The sequence below is a fragment of the Lissotriton helveticus genome, chromosome 1_1, assembly GCF_964261635.1.
Source record: "Lissotriton helveticus chromosome 1_1, aLisHel1.1, whole genome shotgun sequence".
NCBI lineage: Eukaryota > Metazoa > Chordata > Amphibia > Caudata > Salamandridae > Lissotriton > Lissotriton helveticus.
In genome coordinates, this window is record NC_136057.1 from 63,669,514 (window position 1) to 63,692,892 (window position 23,379).

The following is a 23,379-nucleotide window of genomic DNA, read 5'->3' on the forward strand; positions in this document are numbered from 1 at the left end:
AATCACACGGAGAAAAAGACCCCAAAACGGAGGCACACAGCGGCTGACACCTCCGACGGCGGCCGCTGGAGACTCTGAAGACTCTGTGCAGCCTGAGCATAGCAGGCGCGGAGACGAATCCACCGGGGAGCTGGGCCACAGACCGGGGTCCTCAATTTGCAGGCGGCCTGGCGTGCGTCACCCTGCGTGTGGCTACCCAGCGCACTGACTGCCCGGTTGAGGGCCTATCACCCACATCGGCCTGGAAACGTTGCTGCGCCTCGGGAGGGACTGCACACTTTTGGCGCACTCCAGCGCTACGGTGGCCTGACCCGATACAGCCTGTGGCGCTGTCTGTGCCCGAGCCCACAAGCGCGAGCAAGACTGCTGGGAAGCATGGGGCTGCTGGACTTAGGGCCCCCCCCCTTTGGACATAAACTGAAGATTGGAGGGCCGCCTGGCCTACGGAACGACGCCCCGCTGTGGTGCTGGTTTGGGCAGGACCCTTAACACTCCTGGCTATACACTGGTTTGTGTGGTTTTTTGCTGCAAGGGTCATGAGACGCGGCGCAGCTGAGAGTGGACCTCCCTGCTGCTAACTACTGACGAACCACACTATCACACTGGGAAGCGACTCACTGGCTGGTAGTAGCCCCTTCTCTGCTGGACGCTGCTCGAGGGGGCCTCCACACCACTGGCCTTTGCGGAACGTCGACGTAGAGAGAGCCTGTAAACGCGAAAGAGCACAGTTCACGGTTCCTTGCTAAGGTGAGAACCATGCGGCCCTGGTGGACTCCTGCTGTGCGACGCCATGCGGGAGCTGGCTGGGATTGGGCGGGCAGAGTGTGGCGTGGTCCCTGAGGAGAGGCCTGTCTTCTGAGCTGCGGTGAGCGGCCTAGGGCTGCTGCAATCTACGTGGCAACATGGGAAAGGGAGATAAGACCCAAACTAAGCTCTCGGACCCTGCGCAGCAGACTAAAGGCTCGGAAGGCACGATCTACTCTGATATCAAAGAACACCTGGTCACAATGGAGAAGGGCCTGCAGGAAAGTATGGCATCTATAGGGACCAAGCTTGATGCCCTGACGTATAGAATGGACCGCATGTCAGAGAGGGTGGACAAGCACGCGGAGCGACTTGACATGGCGGAGAGGCGCCTGACCGAAGCTGAGGAGGCGCAGACGGGGCTGGATAAAGACCACAAACAACTTGACAAGCTGCTTCAGGTCATACAGGATAAGTCAGAGGACTTAGAAGCCCGTTCCCGGCGAGCCAATATACGCATTACGGGTATATCAGAGACAACCCACACAGGAAAAATGGAGCTCTTTGTGCAAAAACTATTGATTACACTGTTGGGGGATGATGTCTTCTCACCCATGTTTATAGTAGAAAGGGCGCATCGTACACTGGGTCCTTGCCCCCGTCCGGGAACCCCTCCGAGACCAATCATTGCCAAATTACTAAATTATAGAGACAGGGACACGGCGTTGCGGATTGCTCGTGAGAAGGGGAAGCTACAATACGAGGGTTCTGACATCTCGCTGTACCCAGACTTTACGGCGAAAGTGCAAGAAGAGCGCAGACACTTCGCTCCCTACAAAAAAGCAACTACGAGACCTCGGTCTGGACTATGCCATGCTCTACCCGGCGAAGTTGCGAATTAATCGTCAGGGCCATTCCCACTTTTTCACGGACACGAAAGACCTGCAAAAGGTCCTAAAAACATGGACCAAGGAACAGAAAAGCAATCCCAGGAGCCCAAACGGCGCGGAGGAACAGAGTAGCCGGCTGGACGACCAGGAATAGGGGTTTCACTCGCCCTGAGGATCGCGCTCTCGGTCCGGGCGATGAAAAACCCAGCATTGGACTTGGAGCCGTGGTCTGTGTCCATGAGGCACTGCTCTAACTAGGCGGATAAGGACAACGTAGTTCTGAGGCTCCTTCTAGTGATAAACTGCACTACGATTTGGTGAGAACATTCCATTTCAACATTTATTGTATGACATTAAGCGACATGCGTCTGCATGCGGCTGCATGCGTAGCGACGGCACACCCCCTCGGATGCGGTGCTCTCTCAAGGACTGCCTGAGCGTGGTGGGCGGGGCGGCTGTTTGACTGCTGAGAGAAGCCTGGGAGAAATAACGATTGATGTATAGCTCTAGATGTTTTATATACTTGTGGTGATGGCACTAGGGGCGATATTGATGCACACTTGCAACGACAGCCTTTCTTGTTTCACTGGCAATCTTGGCCCTAGCACTGTATGCACTATTAGTCCCTGAGGGGACTTATTTGAGGTTTTTTTAAATGATTGCGGGTGGATGTCTTATCATGCTAGGCCGTGTTTGGGTTGGTCTGCTGTGGGAGGGGGAGGGTAGGGGTATTGACTTAGGCCAGGTTGGTGTTGGTCTGTTGCGGATGGGGGGGGGATGGAGAAATGGAAGGGGTGAAAATTCACTGTCCTATGGTAGACACACTGAATTCCGCGCAACCAAATACACGCAGCACACAACACAGCATAACACACATTAGGGGCAAACGCGATACACAGAGTGATCACACAACCAATTTAGACTCCAAGAGTGCTAATGCAGCGAAACCAATGCGATGGCAGATGACATAGACAATACGCGCGCTAACAGACTTAGGGCGCTCACGTGGAATGTGCGTGGTCTGAATGATCACAGAAAAGAGCGTAAAGTGCTAAGTTACTTGCAGCGACACAGTAAAGATCTGGCCTTGATTCAGGAGACTCACCTCCCTATGGATAGTAAGATGCTACACTGTAGGGGACTAAAAGGTAATGTGGCGGCTGCAGGCTTTACTACACACGCCAGGGGTGTCATGACATGGGTGAAACTCAAATCCAAACTGACTCAACAAACCCTAGAGGCTGACTCGGAGGGCCGCTATGTAATCTCGAGATGCACTGGATTGGGTGTGTCCTTAGTCATCATCAACACCTACGGTCCCAACTTCGACTCCCCCGAGTTTTACAAAGAGTTAGCGAGTAAACTCTGATGTTATAACCCTACCGACCTTTGGTGGGGGGGAGATATGAACCTCACACTGGACCCCACCCTTGATAGGTTGTGGAATTTTAGTTCGTGAACTGAACATCATCTGTGCCATCTTGCCCATTCCTCAGACTCACGTATGAACATACACGACAGCCATTTTTAGGTACCATGGTCTCCCTGTTCACGATCGATCATCAGCGCACTTCCCTGACCCTGCAAGCATCCCCCATGCACCCTGGCTGCCCCCGCTCTCACATGCACAAGTCATGAAACCCCCCCTTCCGCATGACTCTGTCTCTGGGAATCACACCCCGCGCCTGACCAACACCTCCTTTCCTTCCATGAATACCCCTCTTTTGATAAACCCTTCCTCTACGCTCGATTGTCCACACCGATCCTTCCTTTCATGAATATCTCTTCTTTGATGACCCCTTCCTCTGAGCCCGATTGTCTGCACGGACCGCTGGTCATCCCTTAGCCTGAAGATACAGTTTATTGCCCACTACTGTATGCACTCGCCCCTCTTCAAAGGAGCTACTATTGATCATGACCTCCCCACCCCCTGAGATTCGATCAGGCGCACACATTCCAAAGGAATCGGCGGAACACTCAGCTGCGTGATAGCCCCCTCCTATTGTATGGGGGGTGAGGACCTCTACTGTAACCACGTGTTGGAATGAGCCGGAACTGGGGGGTACCGGGGATGTCTTTTTTTCATTACTTCACAATGTCTTTATTGTAATAAAGAGCGGTCACATGTCGTAAACCAGTGTATAAAAGGCCAGGCCTCAGAGAGGCTGCTAGAGAGCACCTCGAGACGATACCTTGTTGTCCGATCTGATGTGTTCTGCTCCGTCGGAATAAAACTGGTCGCCTGTCTTCCTGTCTCCAGCGCCTGCCTCTTTATTTGATAAACTTCATATGGTATTAGAGGCGTTTAACGCCGGGCAAAATTACTTAAGGAACATCGACTAAATCGCCTGACCATTTTTCTGATTTTCCTCAATTGGCGTCCCAAGCGTGGGGCCCATCAGCGACACGTGGATCCAGTGGGAGAGGTCCCGACGACAGAGTGAACGACTGCAACGATCGGGAGAGCTCCTGTTCGATAGACCCTCGTCTGCCAGCCGATCATCCGAACTTCACTGGTTCCGAGCAGACCTCTCCCGAGTGATCTACGGTCCTGACTGGGAACCATCAGGAGTGCCGCGGTAGCAACAGAGAGTAGAGGACGATCGGGCGCTGGAAGCGGAAGACGAGAAACTGTCCATGCGGTCCGGGTAAGGTCGTGACACACGACGAATTGCGAATTGATTGATTGATTGAAATACTAGTATTTGCTTTGTCGCTCTTTGAGATATTCGCTGCCTGCAAACGGGGAGGAATAGGAATATTCTATCTCCCTTTGCGGATAGTGAAGGGTAGGTAACGCGGACTTTTGTCCCCCATTGTAATCTGCCGTACCTATTTTTCTCCCCACTGATTGATTGTCCGAACATAGATTGTTTGGAGTATAGTTCTTTTGAGGTTCTCTGCTTGCAAATAACGTAGAATAGCAATATTCTGTCTAGTCTTTGCAAATAGTGAAAGATAGGTAGTGCGGACCTTTGTCCCCCGTTGTAATCTGTCATGCCTGTCTTCTCCCCACTGATTGGTAGTTGGTACAACCCGGGCCGCTTATTAGAGATGAACCATCCAGCTCCATTGGAGGGCACCCCTAATAAGGACATGTTCACTAAACAAGGACTAGTCGCTATAGCTTATAGTAAGTTATGGCATAAATATACAAAAAAGGACCCCGAAAGTCAGTGGCCACTGATAGGTTCCTATGATGATCATAAAATAAAAACGTTAGAAGCAGCTGTTAGAACAAATAAGGCAACGCCCACCATGCTCGATAGTATCGGCATGTGGCGCAAAGAAGCAGAGCAACGAAGGAAAAGAGAAGAAGCAAAAATAGGGAAAGAGTTACGAAAGGCAGCCCACCTGGCCGCTAAGGAACTAGATGAAGAAATAAGAAGGAGAGAGGAAGTTAGACAAACGCAAGAATCAGGGTCGGCAGGCCAATGCCCTGTTAGGACCCCCTCTACGCTCTACCCGGAGATGCCCTCCAAACAACGGGCAAACGACGAGTTACTGCTAGGTCCTCCGATTATCTACATGCCCCCTCCTTATGCCCCCTGCCAGCCTCTAGCACAGCACCTACCAGTTCTGAGTGCGGGCGAGGGTGAACCTAGCGCTAGTGCCCCGGCTCTTACGGCCTTCGCACCGGCCACATTGGTAACAACATCAGATGAACTCGAGACTAGCAAGCAGTCAACAGCCAGACCAAATAGGTTGAGCAAAGACGAGCGGGATGGGATTGACAAGATAGCAAAGACACTGGTAGAACGGAAGGAGAGCGAAGAATATACGATGGATATGCACAATTCACATGCCGGTAGCCACAGACGGCATTTCATTTTACGGTTCAGCTACCACACCCTGAACGCATATGAGGATAGGTATCAAAATAAGGGTCCTGCTAAGTTGACGGCTCTATATAGAAAGGTCGATGTTGGAGATGGGACTGAGCGCGATGTGACAGACCTCTTCATGCAAACGCTTGAAGTCTTCCGCCACCTCACGGAACAGAAACCAGAGGTTAAGATCACAGTCCCTGAAACGGCTGAGTCCCCATTAGAAGTAGCCAACACTATGATGCCTATCAGAGAAGCCGCCCCCTACTGGGTTCCCCCAAGAGGTCAGGGAACAAACGACGATATCAACCACGCAGATGCAAAAGGGAGGGTTGTGTACAATTGGGTTTACCAACCATGGGATCGACAAGATATTTTAACCTTTAGGCAAACCCTGCCTGATTTAAGGAAGAACCCGACAGCATTTTACACCGAATTAGGCACAGCCTTGGGTTCAACGATAATGACTTTAGCAGACATTGATTTGTTTTTCGGGTTATGTCTGCCGGCTGACATGTGGAAGCAAATCCGGAAGCCGATCACACAGATCTGTTCGGACATACCTGGAATCAACTCGGTGAGCTAGATAGACGACGAGAGCCCGGAAGGAAACCGATAAAAGACATACTGGAATTTCCGGACAAAATAGTTCAGAAACTAAAAACCTTGATCCCAGAGAAAAAGGTAGATTGGTCAATAGTCACGGCTTGCCGTCAGAAACCCCAGGAAGAAGTATCAGAATACTTCTCCCGATTTGAAACGGTCTTCTCCGACTACAGTGGCCAAGACATGACCACCGCAACCGGACAACACCTATTTGTGCAAAACTACGTAAAGGGTCTGTCACGAGAGGTTTCCCAAAAGTTACAAACGAGCGAGAGTAGTTGGGGGGCCTCCAAACCCGCCGCTATCCTCCAAATGGCTCAGTACTACGAACACCAAAAGAATGAGAATGATAGGGCAATCGAGAGAAAGAAGAAAGATTTGAAAGAAAGGGTGATGATAGCCCAGATACAAGGGGTGGCAGTCGGGAAAGAACTACACAGGGGGAGCTACCAATCAATCGCCCCTAGAAATCCACCCCCAAAGGACCGCACACCCACTCCCTACTCTGGACGTAGGGACATAGAAGATAATCAGTGTGCATTTTGCAAAGGATTCGGGCATTGGAAGTCTCAATGTCCGGTTCTTCTGGAACTAATTAAAAATAAAGAAACGAGGGACATGACGAATGGCCCCAGGACTAGAGGGCAGGGGCGGGGGTACACAAACGACACCAACAGCGACAGACCAGGAAGATCGAACACATTTGACCGTCCCCGACAGAACCAGTACCACCTATCTGACAGTGAGAACACTCCCGACTTTGCATAGGACTGCCAGGGGCAAGGGAGGGATCCAGTCGAGCTCTGTGTTGACCAGCAAGGTCCTTACGTCACCGCTAAGGTCCTGGGTACAAAGTCTCCATTCTTGGTAGACACTGGAGCAACACGTAGTGTATTATCAAAGCGACTGATTCCAAGGGCACCCTTGTCTGGCTCACACATTACATCGATAGGTTTCGATGGAACGCCCTCCACTAATCCCCTGTCTGTACCTATCTCCTTTGACCTAGGAAACAACCCCACTGACACAACATTTCTGCTCTCTTCCAACTCCCCTGACGCCATTATGGGTATTGATTTACTAAAACATTTCCGAGCTACTATTAGGTGTTCCCCAGATGGAGTCCGAGTCATCCTGTACGACAACCCGAGCATGTCCAGATCCCGCCCCGCACGACATATGTACTCTATAACTGATGCTGACCCATCCTTGCTCGACACCCTACCCCTGTACCTATGGGCCAGAAACGACTCGGATGTAGGACGAATGATGATCGACCCTGTGCACATAACTGTTCGACCAGACGCAATACTCCCGAAACTCCCACAGTACCGGATATCGCCCGAAGGCGAGAAGGCATTGGTAGCGATTATTCAGTCCTTGGTAGATGCAGGAGTGGTGGAAGAAGTGGTTAGTAATGTCTGCAACAGCCCTATCCTACCCATTGTTAAGAAGCAAGGTGAGGGAGATGAGAAAGCGTACCGCTTCATCATCGACCTGCGAGAAGTCAACAAAGTGGTGGTGCCACAGTACCCCGTAGTCTCTGACATCACCACCATTCTGACCCTCATCCCGTCCACTGCCACCACCTTCACCGTTATTGATCTCAAGAATGCATTTTTCTCTATCCCCATCCATCCAGACAGCCGTTATCTCTTCGGCTTCACCTTAAAAAACCGTTCGTACCGATTTTGTAGAGCTCCCCAGGGCTACACTGAAAGTCCCAGCATTTACAGCCAGGCCCTCAAAAGACAGCTGGACGCCGTCCAGCTACCAGATGGAGTGGTGTTGATCCAATATGTCGATGATATCCTTTTGGCGGCCGACACCACTCCACTTGCAATCACGGCCACTATCCAACTCTTGCACTTTCTTGCGGAGAATGGCCACAAAGTCTCCAAAAAGAAACTGCAGTTCTGCCAGCCTCAAGTGACATACCTAGGCCATCTCCTGTCCAAAGAAGGGAGGAAACTTACGCCCGACCGAATCCAAACCATCCTAGACACCCCCATCCCAAAAACACAGAAGCAAGTCCGTTCATTGGTGGGCCTTACCTCTTTTTGCCGACAATGGTTACCAAATTTCAGTCTCATTATAAAGCCCCTACTTTCCCTGTTGGCCAAAGATGTTCCCTTCCCACTCCCTTGGACCCCCGAATGCCAAGCGTCCTTTAAGGAGCTGCGGGATGCCCTTTGCTCGGCACCCGTCCTAGGAACACCAGATTACTCCAAGCCCCTTCTCCCTCTTCACTCACGAAAGGGAGGGATGCGCATTGTCTGTTCTAACTCAGCCCATCGGCTCCAAACAACGCCCTTGTGCCTACTTCTCTGCCACTCTTGACCCAGTCCCAGAGCTTTACCTGCCTGCCTTCGAGCAGTAGCCGCCGCTGCTGTCTCTATCCGTCAGAGTGAGGGAATTGTACTTTCGAACTCTCTCACGGTGTTAGTACCCCACGCAGTTGACACCCTTTTGAACCAGACCAAGACTCAACACCTGACTAGTGCACGACTGACGGGGTACGAATTGACTCTACTTGCACCCCACATCACTCTGAAGAGATGCACAACTTTGAATCCTGCTACACTGTTGCCCTTGCCTGAAAATGACCCCGATGTGCCCCCTATACACGACTGTGTGACCCTCACGGACTAACAGACCAGGAGTAGAATTGACCTCCGAGACATTGCTTTTACAGACCCTGATGGAGAACTATGGGTAGACGGCTCTTGTATCAAACTCCCAGACGGCACCACTTCAGCTGCCTATGCGGTGACGACAGCCCGAACAGTAGTTGAAACAGCCCGCATCACGCAACGATCCGCACAGGCGGCAGAGCTAATTGCCCTCACACGAGCATGTATCATAGCAGCAGGAACCACGGCAAACATTTACACGGACAGCCAGTATGCCTTCGGGGTGGTTCATCATTTTGGGCTCTTGTGGAGGGAAACGGGATTCCTGACGTCCCACGGCACGCCCATCCTTCACGGAGATCTAGTCTCCGCCCTGATTGAAGCAGTTCTCCTCCCCAAACGATTAGCAGTGATCAAATGCCAGGCACACAAGAAGGTGACGGACTTAGTTGGACAGGGAAACGCACTGGCCGACATCACTGCCCGAACCACAGCTGAGAATAGGACGACGACACGCATATATGGGACCAGGTCACAAGCAGAAAAATGGACTGACGCTAGGGAAACGATTAGGGACATCCAGTCGGCCAGCACACCTCACGAACTGACTGAATGGGCACGGGTGGGTCTAAAGGACGATGAAGGCTGCTGGCGGACAAAAGACACGAACAAATGGTTGCTGCCTGACTCATACTTGATTCCCATACTGACTATGGCACACTCCCCTGCACACATAGGTTCTGCCCCCATGATTGAACTCATTTCCAAAGTCTGGCACAACAACAAAATCCCCGACTCAGCCAAACGCCTGGTCCAGCAGTGCCTTATCTGCCTACAACACAACCCCGGGAAAGGAACTGTGGTACCCCGGGGAGGGTTTGGGATCCCCGACCACCCCTTTGAGGTCCTCCAGATAGATTACATCCAGCTGGAGAGATGCCAAGGCTTGAAGTACGTATTAGTCATTGTATGCGCCTTCAGCAAATGGGTGGAAGCCTATCCTACCCGTGATAACACTGCTATGACTACTGCCAAAGTACTACTGAAAGAGTTTTTCCCTCGCTACGGTCTTTGTCGAATTTTATGGAGCGACAATGGCCCCCACTTCATAGCTGAAGTTATCCAACTAATCTTGAAGGGGCTGGGGGTAAAGCAGAGGTTCCATGCGGTCTTCCACCCCCAATCCACTGGCCTAGTTGAGCGACACAATGCTACACTGAAACTGAAACTGTCAAAAATAGTGCCCACCACAGGACTTAAGTGGCCAGATGCCCTCCCACTGGCATTGCTATCGATGCGCTCCACTCCCACTAAGCACCACTTGACCCCCTACGAGGTTGTGTTTGGGCGACCAATGAACCTCTGGACTGCCCCCAAACCGAACTCCATTCACAACGTCCCCGACGTCCTGCTGTCAGATTATTTGTGCAAATTAACTAAAACGTTGTCTGTCATTCATCAACAGGTGCAGCAGGCCATCCCCGATGCTTCCAGGGGTCCCGGTCACGATATCCAACCGGGAGATTATGTTTTAGTCCGGAATTTTCAACGGGCAAAGAGTCTGGAACCCCGGTGGACGGGCCCCTGGCAAGTACTGATCACCACTCGGACGGCTCTTCGAGTAGAGGGAAAAAGGCACTGGCTGCACGCACACCACTGCAAGAAGGTCTCCTCGACCCTGGCCACGACAGAAAACGTCGACACCCAAGAAGAGCTCCTGAACAAAGACCGGCCATCACTGAACTGCTATCCTGATACCGAGGCACTTGAACTTGCAAAATTCTCTGATCCCACTGTGCCATCCCGGGAAGGGTATTTCCTGCGTCGAAAAGGAGGGAGCTTCGGCTAAGTAGACCACGGACTAAGTTAAAATCTCAGAACGGTGGCCTAAAACAACCAAGGGTTACCCAGAGAGAAGCTAAACAAAGTCTGTGGTTCTGCCCATTACCGAGCACCTTGAAGATGATGGAAGCGCCAGATAAGAAGATGATGGAAGCGCCAGACAAGAAGATGATGGAAGCAAGCGGAAATACCCACTACAGGAACCCAAAGGCTGACAATTTGCACAAATCAAAGACAATCGCCTTCTTCATTCTCTTCCTCCTTTGCCTCCTCCTCATGACTTCCTTCTGGATTTTGGAGGAAAGCACACCCGCTCATCAGATATTGCCGACCACTGCACAGCCAACCACCATGAAAGAGCATCACCTGATCTCCCTTTCGCCTCAGCTCCGAGAAAGGCGTAAGGAGTTCTGGAACAATTCCTTCGTGCAATTATTGCACCAGCACAACCTTGCTGCAAATGCCACGAACTGCTGGGTCTGCGGTTTGCTCCCGCATGCCACTGGACACTCCATCCCCTTCATCCCTTCTCCTTTCTCAGTTCACGGCTCCTGCCTCGCCTGGTTGATCCTCTTGCAGGAAAGCCACAAGGACAACGCCGCTTCTGGTCAAACAGTGTCACACTTCTACTATGGGTTCTGGCTGAACAAAACAGGAAGGACGTCTGCCCCCTTTTGTCCTGTGACCTCAGGTTCCACCTTCCATATGAACATCCCTGCCAAAGAATGAGTTGAAATGCAAGTGCTCCACAATCCAGCTAGACCCACCTTCTCCTACCTGCGGAAGCGAACGGCTGCCACTCTGACTGTGGCCCTGTCTGTCATCAATGTCACAGGTCTCGTGTGCCTCGAAGGCCAGGGAACACAGCTGGTGGGTCACAGTTCCTGCCACATCACCCGAACATTGGTCTCAGTTGATCCCCCCTCCTTTGTTGCTTCTCCGAATATGTACTTTGTTTGTGGCATCAAAGCTTACACTTGGCTCCCGAAAGGTTGGAGGGGTACGTGCTACATCGCCTTCATTCTTCCCCCCACGTATGTGGCCCCAGCCTACCATCACCGGCAAAAGCGCGCCGGAGACATTGGACAAGCCGACTCCACCGGAGCACAGTTCCTGGATGCGGTGAAGGGACTTGTTCCTCTGTGGGGCCCAATGGCAAATAGCCGCGCTATCCGACACCTGACTCAGGCAGTAGAAACAACCATTAACATCACGGCTGGCATCCTCGCTAACAACACGGCTGAGCTTCAGGCAGTCCGCCTGGTGGCTCTTCAAAACCGCCTTGTTCTAGATGTGGTTCTGGCCGACCGTGGAGGAGCATGCCGCATCATCGGCTCCAGCTGTTGCACCTACGTGCCAGATAACTCGCCTTCAGTCTACAAAGCAATCGAACACCTCCACAGACTATCCTCAGAGGTTCACCAAGAGCAAGAAGGATGGTCACTTGGAAGCTGGTTTTGGGACACTTTGAAGGACTGGGGATGGAGGTTGTTTACATTTATACTGATACCAGTCGTGGTACTGTGTGGGTGTTGCTTAGGTATTCAATGTTTGCCACCTTTGTGTTGCCTCATTTCTAACTGTATGTGCCCTAAGACTTTGGACTTTAGAACTGAGCACATGAGTCCCCTCTATGAGATAGAAATACGTGGTCTTATGGGGATAGATCCGAATTGACAAGCTGGCGAGACATGTTAAAAGGGAGGACTGTGGAATTTTAGTTCGTGAACTGAACATCATCTGCGCCATCTTGCCCATTCCTCAGACTCACGTATGAACATACACGACAGCCATTTTTAGGTACCATGGTCTCCCTGTTCACGATCGATCATCAGCGCACTTCCCTGACCCTGCAAGCATCCCCCATGCACCCTGGCTGCCCCCGCTCTTACATGCACAAGTCATGAAACCCCCCCTTCCGCATGACTCTGTCTCTGGGAATCACACCCCGCGCCTGACCAACACCTCCTTTCCTTCCATGAATACCCCTCTTTTGATAAACCCTTCCTCTACGCTCGTTGTCCACACCGATCCTTCCTTTCATGAATATCTCTCCTTTGATGACCCCTTCCTCTGAGCCCGATTGTCTGCACGGACCGCTGGTCATCCCTTAGCCTGAAGATACAGTTTATTGCCCACTACTGTATGCACTCGCCCCTCTTCAAAGGAGCTACTATTGATCATGACCTCCCCACCCCCTGAGATTCGATCAGGCGCACACATTCCAAAGGAATCGGCGGAACACTCAGCTGCGTGATAGCCCCTTCCTATTGTATGGGGGGTGAGGACCTCTACTGTAACCACGTGTTGGAATGAGCCGGAACTGGGGGGTACTGGGGATGTCTTTTTTTCATTACTTCACAATGTCTTTATTGTAATAAAGAGCGGTCACATGTCGTAAACCAGTGTATAAAAGGCCAGGCCTCAGAGAGGCTGCTAGAGAGTACCTCGAGACGATACCTTGTTGTCCGATCTGATGTGTTCTGCTCCGTCGGAATGAAACTGGTTTCCTGTCTTCCTGTCTCCAGCGCCTGCCTCTTTATTTGATAAACTTCGTATGGTATTAGAGGCGTTTAACGCCGGGCAAAATTACTTAAGCAACATCGACTAAATCGCCTGACCATTTTTCTGATTTTCCTCAAGGTCTGCTGGCCCGCACCGCAAGCCTGCGGCGGTTGAACTACAAGGCATTATGATGCGGCTAAGCCTGGAGGATGCCTGGCGATCACGTAATTCACAACAGGGAGGCTATACTCACTACTCTGGGTATCGCTATATACACACCAGGATTGACTACTGGTTGATCCCGGATTCCAGCTTAGGCTTGATTGCTAGATGTAGTGTACTTCCCAGAACGCTCTCGGACCACTGCACCTGTGCTCTTGGAGATGGAAGCCCGGGGCTCGGCTATCCCGCCCTTTACTTGGCGATTTCCACCATACTCGCTACTAGATCCAGTGTTCAGGGGTGAGCTAGCTGCGGCCATAGACCTATTCTTTGACACTAATAGTGGCTCAGTGGAGAGCTTTCAAACTGTATGGGAGACTTTCAAGGTATACATTCGAGGGGTTGCGATGTCCAAGCACTCAGGCGTGCTGAAGGCTATTAGTACGCGCCTAGCAGACCTCGAGAAGCGGCTAGAAGTTCTGGAAAAGAGACAGAGACAAAGTGCTGACAGTTGGGTGAGCGACGAAATTAAAACGTTACTCGAAGAATACCACGACGAAGCAGACAGAGAAGTCAAACACATGGGAAAATATGCCACAGCTAGAGTGTATGGAGAACGCGACAGACCTGGCGCACTGCTGGCCAGGATAATTGGGGGCGGGAGGAAACGCCAGCAAATCACAGAGGTAAAATCGGCTGCGGGCGAGGCCCTCACTGACCCAGTTGAAATAGCCAACGAGTTTAAAATTTACTATACAGACCTCTACACAGCGCGGGGGGGAACCTCGAGGAGGACATTGAGGACTACCTTGGACACATAGACCTCCCCACTCTGCCAGACTCGGATAGGGAATTTCTTATGCACCCTATGGAAAAAGACGAAATATCCGAAGTTCTGACGAGCATGAAGTCTGGTAGCGCTCCGGGAACGGATGGCCTGACAGCGGGCTTTTATAAAGCCTTTAAAGAACAGCTGATTCCGCATCTGTCGGCTCTCTTTGACGACATCTGTGTTGAGGGCAAAATGCCAGAATCAATGAGAGAGGTGCTTCTAGTGACTATCCTGAAACCTGGCAAGCCAAGGGTGGACTGTAGTTCATACCGACCTCTGTCCCTACTGAATGTGGACGCAAAGCTATTTGCTAAGTTCCTGGCCACTCGGCTAGCTCTTCTGGCGCCCCAGTTGGTAGCTCGGGAACAGGCTGGCTTCATTCCAAGCAGGAACCTGGCGTGTAATATTCGCACTGTCTTAGGCATGATACAACATACACGACAAGACAGAAAAGCGCTAGCGGTCTTCCATGATATGGAGAAAGCCTTCGACTCTGTGGAATGGATGTTCATGAGAAAGGTGCTGCAGCGCATGGGTCTGGGACAACCTTTCCTACGAATGATAGGAGCTCTGTATCATCGGCCACGCGCTAGAATCAGAATTAACGATTTGGTGACAGACCCATTTCCGAACACTAGAGGCACCAGGCAGGGGTGCCCACTCTCGCCCCTGCTGTATGCACTGGTGGCTGAGCCCCTGGCTTGCGCCGTCCGGGAATACCATGGTAATGAATGCATATGTTTCCCAAACTACAAGATAGTGGTCTCGATGTATGCGGACGACACACTGCTATATGTCAGAGACCCGGACAACAACTTGTCATCGGTACTGAGGGAAGTGGTCCGCTTTGGCGCACTATCAGGTCTGCGAGTTAACTGGTCGAAATCACTGGCATTCCCCCTGACACCTATCACACTACCTACGACCATGGAATACCCGCTCACCTGGACCACGGACACGGTTAGGTACCTGGGGGTGTAACTGCATACAGACCCGGAGACTTTATTTAGAGCCAACTATGGTACAGCCTTCAGCAGGCTGGAGGATGACGTGACTGCCTGGTGCAAACTTCCGCTCTCTCTTATAGGGCGGATTGCCATCATGAAAATGGTTGTGCTCCCCAGATTCTTATTATTATTCACATCCATCCCGATGGTGCTCCCCAAGACGTTCTTCCAAAGACTACAACAGGAGCTGACGAGGCTCACGTGGGCGGGCAGACAACCCAGGGCATAGTGGTCGCTTCTTACACTACCATACAATATGGGAGGTCTGGGCGCGCCGGACCTAGAACTGTACTATAGAGTGGCGCAGTCCACTCATCTTCACACTTGGGTACACAGGCACAGAGACATACCACACGCGAAAATGGAGACCCTGTTTGCCCGTCCGCATACGATTTTTTAACCTACTGATCGCCGCACGGGAACCCTAGATTCGCTAGCGGCCACGAACCATGCGTGGAGCAACCTCCCACAGAGACAAAATGGCGCATTGCTGTACTCCCCCAGTATGCCCATTGACTGGACCCGGTGGCTGCCTCCACTACACGAGAAGGGGGTACTAGATGCTATGCGGACACTTGGGATCGAGACGACAGGAGATCTGTTCGGGGACGGTGTGGTTAAAACTTGGGAACAAGTGAGGGTTGGCCTAGAGGAACTGTCGCCACTGACGAGATTCCAATACTTTAGGGTACGCCATGCTCTTTCTGATCTTTTGGGGGGGATATGGCAGAACCGCCGGAGGTAAAGGAACTCACACATGTCATTAAGGTCACAACCTCACAGAAATTGCTATCTCATCTGTACACCCTGTCGCAATCGCATAGGGAAAACACATACACCAAAGCGCGACTGGCTTGGCAGGTAGATTTTCAAATGGCGCTGGACGATGACACTTGGACATACTGCTGTACCAACACTAGGAGGATCTCCCTGAAAGGACGGCACAGGCTGGTCCACTTTATATTCCTCAATCGGATATATTATACACCAGCTAGACTTTTCAGGTATGGTCTTAGAACCACAGCAGAGTGTGAGATGTGTAATTCGCCTAACGCTGATTTCCTACACCTAGCGCGGCAATGCCCGGGGATACATGACTTCTGGGTCAAGATATTTGCTGAACTCAGCACCATTACTAAGATTGTCATTCTCCCTGACCCTGCGATAGCTCTGATAGGGTACACCAAGAAGTTGACGAGAGCAGTCCGCAGGCTGGCTGACATGGGGCTCTTAATTGCGCGCAGAGTAGTGGCATGCTGCTGGATGAGGGGACCAAAGCCAACACATAAAAGATGGGCACACGACATGCTGTACTGCTGCACACAGTCGGAGATTTATAGCGAACTCCTCTCCCCTACCAGCAGACCCAAGAACTTTTGGGGGCTTTACCAAACCTACTTGGCGACTGCCGCAGAAAATGACCTGGATGCTGAGCCACAGGAGTCCTAGGTGGAAGGGGTGTAGTGCTTGGAGCACATTGGACATTAAGTAATCTCCTGAGTCCCATGCCTTGGTCACGTGTCATGATACCGCTGCCTCCTTGCGTTCTCTGATCTGCATGTGTAAACATATCTGTGTACTTTTGATGCCGCCTGCCCCATTGACAGGGCTGTTGGCTAAATGGCTGTGTAACTATTAGAAAATGCGCGGATAAGTGTTTGACGCCATACTGATGTGCTAGTCCACTGGTGGGTGGAGGGTGGGGGGGGGGCATGTTCGATTTGTTTGTAACTTGCTTCGAAAAGCTCTCAAAATAAAATAAAAAAATAAAATTCTTCCACATTTATTGCAATTGTATGGTTTTTCCCCATAATGTTTTATCTGATGTCTTTGTAGCTGTGATAACTGTCTAAAGCACATTGTACAATGGTATGGCTTTTCCCCTGTGTGTGTTCCCTGATGATTTTGTAGATTTGATGACTGACTAAAGCACTTTTCACATTTGCTACACTTGAATGGTTTTTCTCCTGTGTGTGTTCGCTGGTGTCTTTGTAGTTCTAATAACCTACTAAAGCTCTTTACACATTCACTGCACTGGAATGGTTTTTCTCCTGTGTGCGTACGCTGATGTCTTTGTAGTTCTGATAACCAACAAAAACTCTTCATATAGTCACTGCACTTGAATGGTTTTTCTCCTGTGTGCGTTCGCTGATGAAGCTTTAGTAGCGATGACAAACTAAAGCGCTCATTACATGTGTCTGGTTCTTCTTTCTTGGTTAGTGTCTGTGGGTCGGGGATATATTTGTCTACATCCCATGACTGCGTTTCCTGATGGGCCAACATGGTTGATACCGCACTTGTGTTATTCTCAAACCCTGTATGTTTGTGGTATTTTGCACGTTTGATTTCTGATTTAACAATAACTTGCAATAGCCATTAAATATTTGCCACACTCATAATATATATAAGGTTCCTTTGAAGGTGATTGTGCCTTCAGATTGAATGATGGTTTTGCATGCTTGTGGGTAAAGATTAATCTTCCTTCTGGTTGGTACAAATTGGGACAGTCTTCTGTGTTGTAGATAGCAGAACTCCTCTTTCCTTTACCATTTGGTTGTTTGTCTCCACTCCGTTGTGCTTTTACTGGCTGCTGCGGTTTGGCCAGAAGGAGTTTACAATACACCCAGAGCACTGAATGATGGTTCCTTATCACTTTAGAAAGCAGAGCGCTGCAGTAACCACAGCATACCACTCCCATGATCACAGCTGGTGTTGGACGCCTGTTGACACATGAGGTGGTTTGTGAATGTTGTTGCCTTTATTTTCTAGAGTTAATTTATCAGTCTTGTGGCGTGGAGGTGCACAGCTCAGACTCTAACAATCACTGAACTGCCCTCGACTGCTTCATCCAGGATCTGTCAGTTTATGTGCAGGTTCCTCTGTCGCAGACTGCACTGATATTTTCCTGAATACCGGCGCTCATTGTTGGGGACTGATTTTTGTAGGTTTGAAGTTTTATCTTCATTTTTTATAATAATTTCATGCATTCAAGGCTTGCTTTCTGTAGGATGTAAAGAGATTCACAATTAATAAATGGAAACATAATGGAATGTGAATAAACACTATTTAACAGGTTGTAAATGACATCTATTCTTTACCATCTTTGAAATTTAGCAAGGAGTATTTCATCGTACACTGATATTTAACTAAAGGTTCTGTTGATCATGTCACTTCTCATTAACGTCAAAGAAAGGAGATGATTTACCAGTGTCTACAGAGTAATGCAGTGAAGAAAGGGCGCCCACGGAGCACCCATATGCTACAAATAAGGTTTTAGGTAGAAGCACATGGACAAGATTTCAGTTACACAAGAACTGATTGTGAAAAAAGAGGGATCAGGGTGGGCTGCTGTTAATTCAGTAACTCTTCAGGAAGTGTATAACAAATGTAACTCTTCAGGAAGTATATAACCAAGGTAACCCTTCAGGAAGTGTATAACAAAGGTGACTCTTCAGGAAGTATATAACAAAGGTAACTCTTCAGGAAGTATATAACAAAGGTAACTCTTCAGGAAGTGTATAACAAAGGTAACTCTTCAGGACGTATATAACAAAGGTAACTCTTCAGGAAGTATATAACAAAGGTAACTCTTCAGGAAGTGTATAACAAAGGTAACTTTTCAGGAAGTATAAAACCAAGGTAACTCTTCAGGAAGTGTATAACAAAGGTAACTCTTCAGGAAGTATATAACAAAGGTAACTCTTCAGGAAGTATATGACAAAGGTAACTCTTCAGGAAGTGTATAACAAAGGTAACTTTTCAGGAAGTGTAAAAACCAAGGTAACTCTTCAGGAAGTGTATAACAAAGGTAACTCTTCAGGAAGTATATAACAAAGGTAACACTTCAGGAAGTATATAACAAAGGTAACTCTTCAGGAAGTATATAATAAAAGCAACTCCACTCACACACTTCTCAATGCTTTCCTGTTCACACTGAATCCGCTCAAATGCCAACTCCTCTCTTTACCTCGCTGTTCATTAAGTCACCTTTGACTCTTTTCAAGCATTTCAGATTTCTTCTAACCTGGAAGATTGGAGTGTTATTGTGAGTTGAGCGGGGTTTCCTATCACCATAACATCTGTCCATCTCCCTAAAACTAGTACAGCTTACAGTACCCAGTTCTGGTCCTGAAAGACAACTTACAAAAGCAAGTCTTTATTTCTTCCTAAAGTAGATAAAGTTCTGTAAAATGCAGCTCCTTCCGGGGCTTTATTGTAAAACAGAGCAAGGGGTTCACTGTAAGGCCCATCCTATACATTATATGCTCAGATTAGGCAAACAAACATTGATTCATATAATTTAATATTCAAAGATATCCGTCCTTTAGTCCTTCTCGAGGATCCATCACAACCAATAATTTACATCACATAACCACAGATTAGATGTCTGCATATTAATCTCTTTTCCCGTTTTTCTACCTTCACGTGGTATCTGGCATGATGTTGTCCGTTTGGGGCCCAGGAAGTCACTTTGTGATTTGATGGGCATTTAGCAGAGAGGGAGTAGGTGCCAGTTATCCACAGGTGATGCGGCCTTTCTACCTTTCCATATTTCTTATATTCAAGTTTACCTCATTTCCTGTCCTTCAGTACCCCAACTCCCCTCTGTCTGCACACTCACTCCGGGGGGTTCAGCAGAAGTCAGGTAATGGCATGATAGTCAAAAGGCCAAGTTGTCAGTGCAGGGATTAGAAGCTTCATTTCAGAAGCGCGACTGGGAGGTACAAACAGAGGAGGGGCACAGGTAGGTGCTTGAAAGGTACAAACAGAGGTAGTGCACAAGTAGGTGCTTATGACGTACAAACAGCGGAGGTGCACAGGTAGGTCCTTGAGACGTACTGTCACAGGGATTCCATTATCATACAGAACTGTGCATAGAGACTTGGAACCTCAGTGAATTAGGGTGTGCCAAAACTCACCCAAGTACCCAAAATCCCCTACCAGACTAGCTACAGTGTCTCATTGGTTATTACAAATTTCCAATGTTTAGACAACCCAGAACATGGACTTAGAACACCTCAGGTAACGTGGAACACATGAACACTTTTTCGTTATACACTCATTTCAAACAGGTCAAGGAGTAAATGAGGACGCGTGCACATTTGAAATGTTTATTTTCTAATGCAGTGTTCTCAAGCGCAGTATCTTAGATAATACCAGCAAACATATTATAAGAAACAAAGTAATCAGCATAGTTACTAGTCCATAGAATACAAAGAGTGAAAGCATGTTAAAATGCTAGAGGGAAGAAGGCTAAAAGACACCTAATTCTCACCCTCCCTCGCTTGTATATTATATTATATCTAAGAAGGTCTCTTTGGGTTTTAGCAGGGCGGCCCCATACCTCAGTTCCTAGTGGTAAGGGATCACATCATCTTCCACCAGCTCTCTGCATGCAAAGCACCATCAAGTGTGTGTATTCTCTGTGCGTTGCAATATTAAACGCGCCTAAAGCCAGAATTTGGCCGCAGATGCATGTATGTTATGTCTAGAACGTGCAAAGATCAGACTATACAACAACCACTGTGTTGAGATATCCTTGAAGGCCTCGGCACTCACTGTACAGACACAGCTCACCAAGCAAAGCTGATATCAGAGCAACAACATATTCTCGTGTGAAGCAAAACTTTCTACTAGGCTCAAAGCTAAAGTAACAATTATGTGCCATGTGTAGAAGCAGCAGAAAGGTAAAATGACGTTTAAACTCCTAATAAGCTCATGCTAACTTACACAGTGTGTAGGCAAAGCATATCTATATGACAGTACGAAAGAGCAGCCCCGTCCATGTGTGATTACCATTTGCTCTTCAAAGGCAGCTTCACCTTTGAAGCTCGCTTTTTGGGTGCACAACTACTCTGGCCATCCTTTCAGGAAGAAGCCACTTCTCTTCCCTCTGCAGGTCCTTTGTTCCCCTTCCTGAGAGTGGTTCTCACATCTCCCCAGGAGGGCAGAAGGCTACCTAGAGGATGGCAGCTTTTGTGCAACGTGAACGGATACTGGAAAACTTTGGGCAACAATTACATTAAATTCTACTTGAACAACAAGTCAGTTTAATGCAATAATTTGTTTGATAACTTGAAGTAACGTATTTAGTAGTCCCATTCGGAAGGTAGCCCTGCTGGGTTGCTAGAGTTAGAGCTAGTTGCCCAATCAGGCTACTAACCTTTCCACAGCAAAAACAAGAATGTGTAGCTTTACTGTCAGGACATGTGAAGTCAATAAAACAGAAGCCCTTCTTTTTAGTATAATATATCCTATCTTCAGAAAAAGGAAGGTTTTAGGCTTTGCCATTGGATTAAATGGCAAACTCGGGTTAGCAAGTTAAAAATGCTCTGCCAGCCAGCAGTGGTGGACTGGGAGTCATGCTTTACTGGTGGTGGCACAATAACTTCTGCAGTCCACGGGGGCAGTTAAGTTACAGGGACTAGCTACCCTTGGTACCACATACTAGGGGCATATGAGTAGGTGAACTTATGCCAGTTGTGGGTAAACCTGTTAGACATACACATTTTACGGGTCAAAGCTCTGGCACTGAGGTCTGATTGGCAGGACTCAGTGCACCCTCAGAGTCAAAAAAACAGCAGCATCAGTCCAAAGGTTTGGGGGTGACCATGCAAATGCTCTGGCTGTGTCCTTTAAACTGGATTTACAATGAAGAAGTATTTTTCACTAACCGGTGACTGACCGGGAATTCATCTGTCTCGAAAATGTTGTTGCGCTGTTCATCTCTCCCGTGCGATCTATTAAAACAAGGAACACTTGGGACTTGCAGTGCTCAATGTTGATGGACTAAATGCAAGAGATATTGTGAGTGCTGGAACTTTTATAGGAGTAATACTTGCATTATAAGAAACTGGAATTATGCTTGAAATATGGAATTCTTTTATGCTGTATTCATGTGTGAATTGTGAGTTTAGAGCCTGTTGATAGCCCCAGGAGCCGAACCCCATAATATTCAGTAACCACATTTGGAGTAAGTGCAATACGATTACGCCATAACTTACTTCTTTGTATTATATGCCACCCTTGTCATGTTTCTTCTCTTTCTTGTTCTAGCTCTTGTCTCTCATGGTTATGAACTGTCCAGAGTTGATTTCACTTTTGGTTCCCTCTGATGTTTCCAGTGATCGATGCTCTTTACAGGACTGAATTTTCTCCATTATGTCTCCAATGTGCGACGACCGAGACAAGGACTGAATACATCAAGAGAGCCGTTGACGGTGCATCTGGTTTAGTCTTTTGTAATCATGAATTCCAATGGCTTCTGGGAACTGTAGTCTTTTTGTAACAGAGTTTAACTTGACTACCGTACAGACAAAGAAAATAAAGTAAAGTATAATACTTGCCTCTGTGCTTTATAATAATGTTGACATGTTCCATCATTTCACACTTAGGAAAATATAAACTCAGAGCATTCATACAAGATGTGTGATGGGCTGGGCATACTGTGGTCAAGCACATAATCAGACAGTAGAAAAGAAAGGAGGCGGAGAAGAGGAAATGCAGAAGAGAAGATAAGGGGAAAAGAAACCTGTAAGAACTGGGACCACCAGTTCCCCGGGGTGGTAGCTTGGCTCGAGCAGGTAGGCAACCAGGGGCTGACGTGTAAAGCAGCTACTCAACACACTCATCCACTGAGACAAAAGTGGGCGCAATAATGGAGACCACACCAGTACTTCTGATTGAAAATCAATAGCTTTTATATAGGCTTCAGATCAAGGCAATCAACGCATTAGCATTTCATTAGCATCTCATTAAAGTATTTCATTAAGCATTTCTATCAGGTGAGCAAAACATCAAATAACACAGCCTGTCACATTATACTCTTCAGCGGGCTATGGGTGTACTTTCATAAACCATGGAATAACATTTCAAGAAGCAGTTATGAACATTTCCTTTTGTACATATCAACTGTTCAATACCAGAAATCATGTCATCAAAATAGTAATGGAGTAAATCAATAAGTATCATAACACCAGCCCATCAGGATTCGTAGAAGCCCGCCCCTGCAAAAAAATTCAGTACAGGGAAATATTACCACTTCATCAGCAGGCTTAAAGGTAATCGGGCGTGAACAGTTAATGCAGCATGAGACTGTCACCATGCACCAACAGTCAATGGGGTGAACGATCTTGTTCTCAATTTGGCCTGAAACAGTTAATTCAGTATAAGCCTGCTCTCCAGGCATGCACAGTGACTTGGCCCCAGGTACCCCTGATGCTTAAACCAGGCCTCACGGTTACTCGAGGCTCAATGAGGCCAACGGGGCCCAGTCTCTGCTTTCGCGGGGAAGGGGCGAACTCAGGGCCTTGGCCGGCCTTCTGCACACCT

At 48.7% G+C, this 23,379-nt stretch overlaps 1 protein-coding gene and 1 long non-coding RNA gene across 2 annotated transcripts in view; one reads left to right on the forward strand and one right to left on the reverse strand.

The window, feature by feature from the left end:
* Window positions 1-22,356, forward strand: part of LOC144825381 (uncharacterized) — a 77,740-nt gene extending 55,384 nt beyond the window's left edge. Inside the window, exon 6 of the long non-coding RNA XR_013609452.1 lies at window positions 22,105-22,356. This is a non-coding gene — a long non-coding RNA (uncharacterized LOC144825381). The remainder of the gene's footprint in view (window positions 1-22,104) is intronic.
* LOC144825272 (uncharacterized) overlaps window positions 1-23,379 on the reverse strand; it is an 80,142-nt gene that overhangs the window by 1,250 nt on the left and 55,513 nt on the right. Inside the window, exons 4-6 of the mRNA XM_078684125.1 lie at window positions 17,686-17,700; window positions 16,974-17,126; window positions 7,149-7,163 (exon numbers count right to left, since the gene is read on the reverse strand). Coding sequence (XP_078540251.1) covers window positions 7,149-7,163; window positions 16,974-17,126; window positions 17,686-17,700 — 183 coding nt within the window. The remainder of the gene's footprint in view (window positions 1-7,148; window positions 7,164-16,973; window positions 17,127-17,685; window positions 17,701-23,379) is intronic.